The 10,294-nt window shown below is 56.7% G+C and overlaps 1 protein-coding gene across 1 annotated transcript; it reads right to left on the bottom strand.

Annotated features, from left to right (window-relative positions):
* Nucleotides 1-1,382: 1,382 nt before the first annotated feature.
* On the bottom strand, nt 1,383-9,945 carry DOLPP1 (dolichyldiphosphatase 1). The gene is made up of 8 exons (XM_036913633.2): nt 9,817-9,945; nt 6,376-6,476; nt 6,035-6,119; nt 5,857-5,956; nt 5,537-5,635; nt 5,052-5,180; nt 4,528-4,617; nt 1,383-2,850 (listed from the first exon to the last, which is right to left on the bottom strand). The coding sequence occupies exons 1-8, from the start codon at nt 9,890-9,892 to the stop codon at nt 2,814-2,816; spliced, it is 717 nt and encodes a 238-aa protein (XP_036769528.2). The 5' UTR covers nt 9,893-9,945; the 3' UTR covers nt 1,383-2,813.
* Nucleotides 9,946-10,294: the final 349 nt, after the last annotated feature.

The raw sequence follows: 10,294 nt of genomic DNA, 5'->3' as shown, positions 1-10,294 counted from the left end.
TCAAGGGCCAAGGTGAAGACTTGAGCGTTATCCTGAGGCACTGAGGAGGGCTTTCCAGCAAGATGCTGAGGCATGGCTCGGAGGGGGCCTGACTGGAAGGTGAGGGGTGGGGGCTGTAAAGGAAACCCGTGGGAAGGCTTGGCTGCCTCCAGGCAGAGACAGATTGCGGCCTGGACCCGCAGAGTGGCCTAGGAGGTGGAAAGAAATGTATGTCAAACGGAGTCAGACCTGGGACTCCACGGGAAAGGAAGAGCCGGAGTATCTGAAGGTGGGGTAGGTGTCAGGTGGGGCAGAGGCAGTGTTACCTGAGACTTGGGGAACACCCCAGGGCTCACCAGACAGCCCCTTTCCTCTTGCTGCATTCTGGATTTCTTCTGACCTGTTCCCCAAATGGCTTTAGCTATTATCTGGTCTGCTGTTAAATATATTTTCTTGCTTTTAAGCTAATGTATTTTTCACTTGATTCATTTTCAAATATGCCAGGGCTCAGTTTAAAGTTTCCTGTTCCCTGCAGATTATTTTCAAGTTTGTCTTTTATTTCTTTAAAACAACTTAGTCTGTGCCAGATCATTCCAGTATCTGAGGTATTTGTGAATTTGTTCCTATTATCTGTTCTCTGCTGGTTCCGTCATGGTATCATTTCCTTTAGCACCTGGCCATCTTTGTACTTTGTTCATTGCAATTGAAAAACTATTTATACAGGTGGCTGAAGTGTTGGATGAAGGTTCCTTCCTCCAGAGACTTGTTTGCTTCTGCCATATACTCGGGGCGAGGTTACCCTAACAGATGTCCAGGTTTTGTGGACTGAAGAGGACCCAAACCCAGCCTTCAGGCTCACGTGCGTGCTCCTCATGCACACGCTTAGCCGTTCTGTATCTCAGCTTCAAGCATCAAGACGGATTAGACCTGCCGCCTCGGGTTTGACTTGGATTCCCCTCACTTGTACAGCGCCTCCAAAACCCCAGTCCAGCCTGCAGGTGTTTCTTTCAAAGCAAGATGCTGTCTAAAAAACACTCACGAAATAATATAGCAAGGAGTGGAGGAGTCAGGGGCTTAGGAAGGGCATGCTGGCTGTGCCCAGTCCTCAAAGGCTGCCACAGGTGGAGGAACTAGGCTTACGCAGAGCAGAGCCAGAGCCAGTGCCAGCCAGGACCACACGGGGAGCGGGAGCGGACCTGAAAAAAACGGGAAATGTCCTAACTTTGAAGGGCAGTGAGGTCTCAGACTGGTGAGAAAAACCGGTTTGGGGGGCTGGGGGAGTTGAGACATCTTGGAGATGCTTGTGATTTTATGGTCTTAGCCATGTCCTTTCCCTCAGGGCCATGTGTCCCCATAGCCATCCCCCAGCTTCCTCATGAGCTTAGTCAACGTGCTCAAGCCGCCAGAGTTCAAGATTTTATTTTAAAACAATAGTAAACAATTTCATTGATTTTCCTTAAATCAAACCATCTCACACTTGGCTTGTCTCAGGCAAAAAGTAAAAAACAAAAATTAAGGAAGGGGAGGAAAATGTGGGGACTGACAAGCCTTCCCCAGAAATAGGCCCCTGGTCCTGGCATCTGGAATGGCTTTTGGACACTGTCTTTAACAAATGATAAGAGAAAGCACCAAAATATTGTGCTTCAGCAGCAGATTGGGAACCTCTACAAAGAAAAGCGGGGGTAGGGGGGCACGGAATTTGAACACAGGTTCCAAGCAGCCTGGTTCAGCTTTAGAAACTTCACATCTCTACACAACTCCATTTCAGACTGATTCAGAGACCAGGCCCCTTTAGGAGGAGCCACCCTCCGAGCTGGACAGTAGAGCCATCTGTGGGCCCACACCCTGGACACAGGCTCAAGAGGTATCCCTGGCAGGTTTCCAGCCTCTCACGGGGGCATCGGGAAGGACAGGACTGTCCGGAGCACACGGGGATGGGAAGGGCAGAGAGGTCAGGGACCGCGGCCCTGATCCCTCCCCGGCTCCCAGGTCCTCTGAGCTTTGTTCAAGTGGAGATGAAAACTAACCGCTACTGGATGGCAGGACAAAAGAGCTGTAAACGGCTTGGGCTTGCTCACCCACATGTGCAGGCTCTTTTGTCAGGAACCATTGTCTTGGGGACAGGACCAGAGAAAGCCCTTTTGGTACAGGGTCGATATGGGGTGGAACACAATGATAGCAGCCACCAGACGCATGCTCTCTCTGGGCCCTGGCCCCCGGGAAAGGAAACACTGAATGAGGTTCTGGAATGGCGTCGGTGGCAGGGAGAGCTTAGGGGTGCTGCCCTCCTCCTGAGCCCCCAGGCCGCCCCTCAGGCCCAGAGAGAGGTGGTCTGCCCCCTGGGCCCAAGGCAAAGGGCGTGGGAAGCTGACCTGGGCCCCTTTTTATGCAAGGCAGCCACTACCACACAGCAGGCTCTTCCTGCCTCATCTCCAAAATCCCATCTGCCTTTGACAAAAACAAAAAATAAATAGTATTTTTCACACCACCTGGATTTCCTGGCCCCGTGACCAGAGGTGCAAACCCTCCTCCTCTACCCCACACCCTGGTGCCCATGCCGAGGACACTTTCCACCCAACCGGGCCTGGCAGCAGCACAACAAGTGTCCCTGGCCATGTGGCCCCCTGGCAGCAGGCCCTCCAGGGTCCTGGTTGAGGGCCTGGCTCAGCCCTTTGGTCCACCTTGTTCGTCAAAATTAAAGGTAAAAAAAAAAAGGCTCCACTTGGTGACGGGTCTGTAGAGGTCTCTGCTTCATCCCTCTGTCTGTCATTACGTCCATCCTGCAAGGCATGTGCAGGCCAGATCTAGAGGCTGGACCCAGCCACACTCACCAGTCACTGCAGTTTTGTTCCCAGCTTGCGCTGTCTGTTCCTGCAAAATGGGGGTGGGGGTCAGATGAGGACATTCATTGACCTGCCCCCTCGTGGTCCCCTCCCTACCCACAGTCCTATTGCAATGGGTGAATGGCACTCCCAGAAACCAGTGATTGATTCGAGCTGGGCCAATCAGAGCTCCTGCCCTGGGACTGGGCACCTAGAGAGGATCAGTGTCTGGCTGGGCCTGTATCATGAATGTCTCAGCTCTGGAGTCCTGGAGCAGAGCCAGGAAACAGGCGGGAGTGGGGGCCACGCGGAGAAAACTGAAGCAAAGACCTGACTGGATTCCAACTAATTATGGGGAGTTCCACTTTACAGATAAGCCAGCACAAGTGAGGCTCTGTTATTAGACAATAGGGTAGTGAGTTCCCCATCTAGGAGGTATGAAAGCAAAGATAGGAGATATGCTGATGGAGGTTATAGAGGATTTGAGTACCAGGTTTGAGGATGTGGCTACAGCCATGACGGGCCTATGGATAATCGCCCCCCATTTCTAGAGGGGCTGAGGCTTAGAAGGGTGAATGGGGCTTGTCTAAAGTCCCAGTTACAATTCAGAAACCCCCTCCCACATCCTGTGTAGCGGGGCCCTAACCTTACCCCATGCCAGCCCCTTGTTCCCTGGGCTCCAGCCTCTTTGTCTGGGGGGCTCACCAAGCCTTGCCCTGCCTGAGGCTTTGTGCATGCTCCTCCCCGTGCTGAGAACACGCTCCCTGCCAAATCCCCTCTTCAACGGGCTCCCTCTTTCTCCCCATTCAGGTCTGTCCCCCCAAACAGACACCCACCTGCCCCCTCAGGCGGTTCCTGTCATGAGGCCTCAAGCCCAGGGCACTGATCACATAGGTGGGTGCCTCATTCCTCATGTCTCCCCTGCCTGCTGTGGCTGCCTCACTCTGCGCCTACCCCCAGCACACAGCCTGGCCCAGAACAGGTGTGTATGGAAACTTAGGTAAATGAAGGCAGGTGGCAGCCAGCCAGCCAGGTGGGGAGGGGCCAGGCGGAGAACCTGGACCAGCTGGGGCTTTTGGCCAATAATGGGATTGCCTGGCCTAACCTCCTCAAATCCCCTTTCCTCATAGATCCAGGGCTTTCCCCTTAAGCTTGTTAGGGTAATTTGGACCATGATGCACTGGACACATTTCCCAGCTGCCCCCACCCCATGACTCTTCCCACCAGCCTCCTGGAGAAACTCTTGCTATGGAGCCTGACTTCACCTCAGCTCCCCTCTGAACTGGACCCAGGATTTGGGGTGAGTGCAGAGGGACAGATGAGTCAGGATATTCCAAAGCCCAGACTTGCTGTGCAACACCAGTAAACCCCTAACTCGATGCACCTCAGTTTACCCATCTGCTGAAAAGCAGATGCCCTGAAAAACTCAGCTCCCCAACTCTCTGGTTCTGGGCCACAGAAGTTAAAAAGTATGACTCTGGGCCAGAAGTCTGGGTTCCCAGCCCAGCTCCCCTACCTATGATCTGCAGGTCCTCAGTTATGGGACTTTTCCTCAACTGAGCCTCAGTTTCTTCATCTGTGGAATGGGGTCCAGGGGAGGATTCAGAGAGGCAGTACAAGAAAAGTGCTGAGGCACGTGCCTGGCTCTTGGGGAGCCCCCCAAATATGGGAGCAGTGGCTGTGCCCCACTGAGCCAGGACCTGGTGATCACTGTCCCTTAACTCACCTGGCTTCTGCCCGGGTTACCGTGTACTCAAACCAGAGTACATTAGGAATGAGGCTCGTATCTCGGATTAGGAAGAACTCAGAGATGGGCCTGCAGAGAGACACCCAGAAAGCCAAGACCACATCAGGGACTGTCTCCACGCCAGCAATGAGACCTCCCCCAACTGTTCACAGCGTCTGCCTGGCCCGTGACCCCACAGCCACCAAGAGACCCTGATGTGGCACCTATGTGACACTCAGGGACACTCAGCAGGACTCAGGCTGCTTTCTGAGTCCCTGAGAGCTTAGGCGAGGACAGAGGATGGCACCCTGGCCTCTGGGTCTGAGGGAACCCCTGGGGGAGGTAGGAGCCAGGCCGGTGGGGCTTGCAGCCTTATGCCCACCAGAGACCTGGTCACTAGGGCCCTCCCAGGGAGCCTGAGGCTAGACTCAGAATGCCTGTGCCCTCCCACTGATGGCCCCTTCGCAGGAGCGGAGAGAGGCCATGGTGCTTAGGAAGGAGGGTGGGACAGCAAGAGGAGTTACCAGGCTGCTATCCTAGGGAAGAGCGGGGTGAGGACCTCCTGGGTGAACACGAACCAGGCGATGGCCATGAGGCTTCCAGCAATGCCCCCGTAGAGCACCTGGCTCCAGGTGTGGTACAGCAGGTAGACCCTGGGCAAGGACAGAGGGAAGTTCATGAGAGCCCACCAGAGACAGGTGGGCACAAATCCCCCCATGGCTGAGTGCCAGCTTCCCAGGAACCTGTGCACAGGCAGATACACTCAGACAGGACAGACTCCTGAGGCCCACAACCTCAGATCTACTTCCAGAAGGAGACAGGGGGCTGGACCCCAACAGCTGCTCCCTCTTCAGAGAGCAAGGACTGGACTGGAAGAGGCAGACAGACCCCTTTCCCAGCCCTGCCCTACAAGCTCGGGACTCAGGTCCATAGTGGGGTCCAGTGGGGACCAAGAATGCAGCTAGACCCCAGGAGACAGGGTGTGTGGTGGGGCTCCCTTCCTCCATACCTGCTGTAGGACACTAGGAAGGCCACGGTGAGGAGGCCCAGGGAGAGCACGTGCCTCCACAGCAAGTCCAGGAACCTGGCGTTGTTTGTTTGGTGCATTCTGGGAAAACAGGCCTGTCAGATGGCCTCAGCCCACAGCCTGGAGCCCAGGCCTCCCGACAGCCCCTGGCCCCACCCAAATGTTCCCTGGGTACCCTCTGCCTTGGCTGAAGGCCAGGTATAGGCCAAGCCTCAAGGCATGTCCAAAAGGCTAGCAGTGAGTGTTGGGCAGAGCCTGGCCTGGGCCAGGTCAAGGCCACCCAAGCTGGGGCAGAAGCTCACCTTAAATACAGGAAAAGGAAGGAATAGACGGAGAAGAACCAAATAAACTGGGAATGGCTGGAAGGCATCCCGTATTTGGTGCCCACTACCATGTGGGGGCCTGAGAGAGAGAACAGGGCATTACGGGGGGACGCAGGCTTCCCAACTCCCTCCCAGACCCCCACGGCCCAGGCCCTACCTCCACAGGGCCGTGGCTCCTGGACAACGTGTTTGATCAGCCAGTTGACCCCCTCGTTCAGTGCCAGGCCCCCGAGGAATGAGATCTGCCAGGAAGGTGTGTCGGCTGGGCCTCTGTGTGCCCACTGACCACTGCCCTGCCCCAAAGACTGTGGCCTCTGCCTGGGCCTCCCAGCCCAACTAATGGACGGCCTAGAACCAACCAGCCAGGAGGCTCCATACACCTCAGAAAGGTGGAGGCGCGGACGGAAAGGCCAAGCCCTGGGATGGAGTGGCGAGGGTCCTCTTCTCCGAGATGGGGGCACTAGGGCAAGGTGTGGGGGGCGGCGCGGACAGACTCACCGTGTGCAGCTCCCGCTTGAATACGATGAGGGTCACAAAACCGACAATGATGAATATGGGGCTGAGGCTCAGGTAGGCAAGGAGGCGGCCTGAAAGATCACCTAGACAAGACAGGGAGAACAGCATGGGCACAGGGCATGGCCAGCACAAGGGGGTGAACCCCAAGCAAGGTGCCTGCACGGTCCCCATTCTACAGCTGAAGAAACTGAGTCCCACAGGGGTTTTTGTGACTTGCCAAAATTATAGCCAGGAAAAAGTGGGATCTAGACTAAAATCCAAGTGTCTGGCCTGGCCCAGGTACTATACACAACATCCCACAAAAGTAGGAATTTGAACCTGGCTTGGTCTGACCCCAGAGGTCAGGTTGTGTACCAGGAGGTGGCTCAGAGGGCACGTGGGTGCCTCTGGAGCACAGTGCTATGCTGAGGCTGTCCCAGCTGAGCCCTGGGCGGCCAGGGGAACCTGGTGTTCTCTGGACACACACAGACTTGGGTCTACACTGCAGACTGCAACAGGGACCAAGGGCAGAGGTGGGAGAGGAGGCTGCACTGCCCAATGTGCCCGCCCCTAACAGTAACTGCATCTCACTGCTTCTCTGCTGGCAAGAAATTGGCTACCTACTGACTACCTGTTTTTCCCTCCTAATAGGCCTAGGGGGAGGCAGCATGAGGACCTCCAGCCCTTTTGAGGGATGAGGACACTGAAGCCAAGAGACAAGAGTCACTTTCCCCCTTGCTCAAGGGCAGGGCTGATGTCAAGTCCAAAGGCCACCCTCCCTTTTCAAGACAGGGCAGCAGCATGGCCACTCTGGGGTCAGAGGGCATGGTTCCATTCCTGTGCAAGCACTTGCTGGCTGCATGACCTCAGGCGAGGCCTTTGGTCACCTATGAAATGGGGATATTAGCGCCCACCTCCTACAGGTGTGGGCACTTTGCTGTGACAGAGCCTGGGAGGCGCCCAGCTTGGTTCCTGGCACCCACGACACTTCCATGTCAGGAGAACCCGGTGTGAGAAATGGCCCCCCCCACCAGCCTGGCCTCACCAAGGCAGGGAGGTGCCCACACAGGGCTGAGCCCAGACTCCAGGCTGAAGAGAAGGGCACACACTGGGTCTCACTCACACCGTCCAGGGTAGAGCTGGCTCGGAACTGGCCTGGGAGAATGGACCAGCCACCAGGGCTCACGTGCGGGTGCCGCCACAGGCCCGCTGGTGACTCTGGATGGGGCCTTCCCTTTTCCTGGGCCTCTGTCTCCTCAGCCACATGATGACCCTTCCAGCCCTGAGATTCTGGGTCTCTCAGCTGCCCAGCTGATGTCCAAAGCACTGGGTTGTGAGGACAGGGAGTAGCTGGTGCCCCCAAGCCTTTGGCCATCTCCGTGGCCGGCACTACCCTTGAGCCTCCCTGCAGAAGCTGTCAGCAACTCTGGCCTCACCACTCCCTGGTCGAAGTCCTCCATGGCTCCCTCTGCTCTTGGGATAAGTCCCACCTCAGCCCAACTCAGGCCTTGCACGGTCCTGGCCCTGCTTCCCTCCCACCTTCTGCCCTAGTTCTAATTCCCAGGATGCACTATGCTCTGTTCTACTTCTGGACCTTTGCACACACAGTTTTCTCCACCTGGGATGCTGCCTGGTTTAACTCAATATAAATTAAATACCCACCACAACAGCAAAAAATACATGTTTCTGTCACTGTGATGCTCTTAGTCTGGTTGGGGAATCTGTAACTGGGGCATCGTTTATGATACTCCCGTTTGTGTGGATATCAGACCAGTGTCTGTCCCTCCACAAGAACAGGGACAGGGTCTCTAAATCCCACTGAGTCCCCCAAGCCCGGCACTGCACCTGGCACTTAACTGGGCTCAAAAACGATATTAAATGGAGGATGGATGAAGGATCAGTGATGACAGCACAAAGGGGAATTGCAGGGGACCACAGAGAGTTACAAAGACAGGGAACTAGACCTCAAGGATGCCCCAGGCTTAGCCAGGTACCCCAACCCAGGCACTCACGGTCCCTACAAAGGGGCCCTCATCATAGCCTGCTCACTACTACCAGGTTCCTTCTTTTCTTCTGATCACCAGAGAAGCTACTCCAAAGCCAGGGGAGGGAAATCACGAAGGTGCTGAGGCCTAAAGCAAGTCCCTTCCCCTCTCTAAGCCTCAGTTTCCCTCCTGTAAAGTGGGAGTTCTTCAGGGACATATTGGCCTGATCAACACTTCAAATGCAAGCCAGCCCAGGACCTAGCATTCAGGAGGCGCTCAATGGATACTGTTTGAATGAATGGTGGGCAGGCGGGCAGGCAGGCAGGGCCCAGCACCTGACAGGGCCACCCCACACCCAGAACCCAGAACACCTAGGGTCAAAGTTCCCTGGCACCCAGCCCTGGGGCCCTCAGCAGGGCCAGGTCTTCACATCTCTGCCCATGAGAACAGCATGAGCAAGCCCTTCCCGGGGCAACCAGGGCTCAGTGAGGGGGCCCCAGCCTCACCAGAACCCAACCATCTACCCAGGAAGGGTGGGGTGGGCTTGAGAGGCTCCTGGAAAAGTCGGATAGTGTTAACTGTAGTTACCGAATGCTTACACGTACCAGGCACTGCATGCAGCATTTCCCACACCTCCTGTTATTTGATTCTCACACCATCACTAGAAGGGAGTCACCGTGATTAGTCCCACTTTCGAGATGAAGTAACTGAGGCACAGAGAGGTGAAGTCACTTGCATCTGTACAAAGTCTCAGCCTGAACTAGAGCCCAGACACTTCCGATCCCAAGACCCAAACTCTTCATCACTCTAACAGACTACATCTAGAATGGTCGCTGAAGGACCATCCAGCTGGAAAACCCTGCGCTTCCAGAGATGCGTCTAATGCGAAGCTCCAGTCAGAAGTCAAGATCCCAGGGGCTGCGTGCCCCCTCACCGGGTCTCCTCTGCCGCGGAGCCGGGCCCTGCTCAGGGAGTGGCAGCATGAGTAGCCGCCTGGCCTCGGTTTGCACCCTCCCAGTAATGGGAAGATCTTTCTTACAGGCAACCCGAAAACACTGTTGGAAGGAAAGGCACTCCCTACACGCCGGGGAGGTAGTCTGGCCTCTTTGGCTCCGGGGAGGGCGGGGCAGAAGAGCCCGGGTCCGGGCCAGTGATCCTTTCCCGACTCACACAGACCCCCGACCCATTAGAGCCCACCCACGACCTGGGACGCCCGGGAAGCGGCCCGGCAGCTTAGCTGCAGAGTGCGCGAGCGAGCCGCTAGCAATTTCGCCCAGCTCATCGCCACACCATTGCGCCTGCGCGGCGCGCGCGCCAGCCGAGCCCCTCCATGGTTCACTATTTGACAGTTCCCACCCCGGACCCCGGCGCGCTTTCCGCAGGTCCGCGCGGGCCGGAGCACCCGGGGCTGACGAGTCGGCCCCTGGAAGGCGTCCTCGGAGCCGGGACCTCCATTTACCTGCAGGATACTCGACGTGGGTGAGGGTCACCGGCCGCCATGAAGCGGGGAGCGAGCACTGCCCGTCCGCTGCCATCTTACCCGGAGACCGGGCTTCACGGAGCAACCAATGGAGAGCCAGGGGGGCGGTGGCCCTGGCCTATCAGGCCGGGGAGGCGCCGCGCACCCAATCGGAGGCCGATATAGGTATCGGCGCAGCCATTTAGCGTGCAGGCCGTGGGCTGGCCCGACCGGCGAATCAGAGAGCAGGGCCCCTCGGAGCATGCGAGCCGGCCTAGCCGACGCCTAATCCGAGGCGAGCGCAGGTAGGTGACTGGCCAATCAGGGAAGAGGAGGGTTCTAGCACACAACGGAGAGCAGAACAGCCAATCAGAAGGTGAGGCTGGCTCACAGTTTGTGCAGGGCGGGCCAATCGGGCACTAGCTTGGGGGGCGTGTAGAACTTCGGTGGGAGCTTTGGTTTGTCTGGGACCAGCGCC

Source organism: Manis pentadactyla, chromosome 3, assembly GCF_030020395.1.
Source record: "Manis pentadactyla isolate mManPen7 chromosome 3, mManPen7.hap1, whole genome shotgun sequence".
In the NCBI taxonomy this organism is placed as follows: domain Eukaryota; kingdom Metazoa; phylum Chordata; class Mammalia; order Pholidota; family Manidae; genus Manis; species Manis pentadactyla.
Note: the sequence above shows the minus strand (reverse complement) of the source record. Positions and strands in the feature narration are given on the sequence as shown.

Bases quoted from the DNA above. Each gene is read 5' to 3' on its own strand.
- DOLPP1 (XM_036913633.2), bottom strand. From the start codon at position 9,892: ATGGCAGCGGACGGGCAGTGCTCGCTCCCCGCTTCATGGCGGCCGGTG. The intron at 5,636-5,856 runs GTGAGCTTCTGC...CTGTTTTCCCAG, and splicing joins TTCCTTTTCCTGTATTTAAG to AATGCACCAAACAAACAACG. The intron at 2,851-4,527 runs GTGAGTTAAGGG...CCCATTTTGCAG, and splicing joins GTAACCCGGGCAGAAGCCAG to GAACAGACAGCGCAAGCTGG.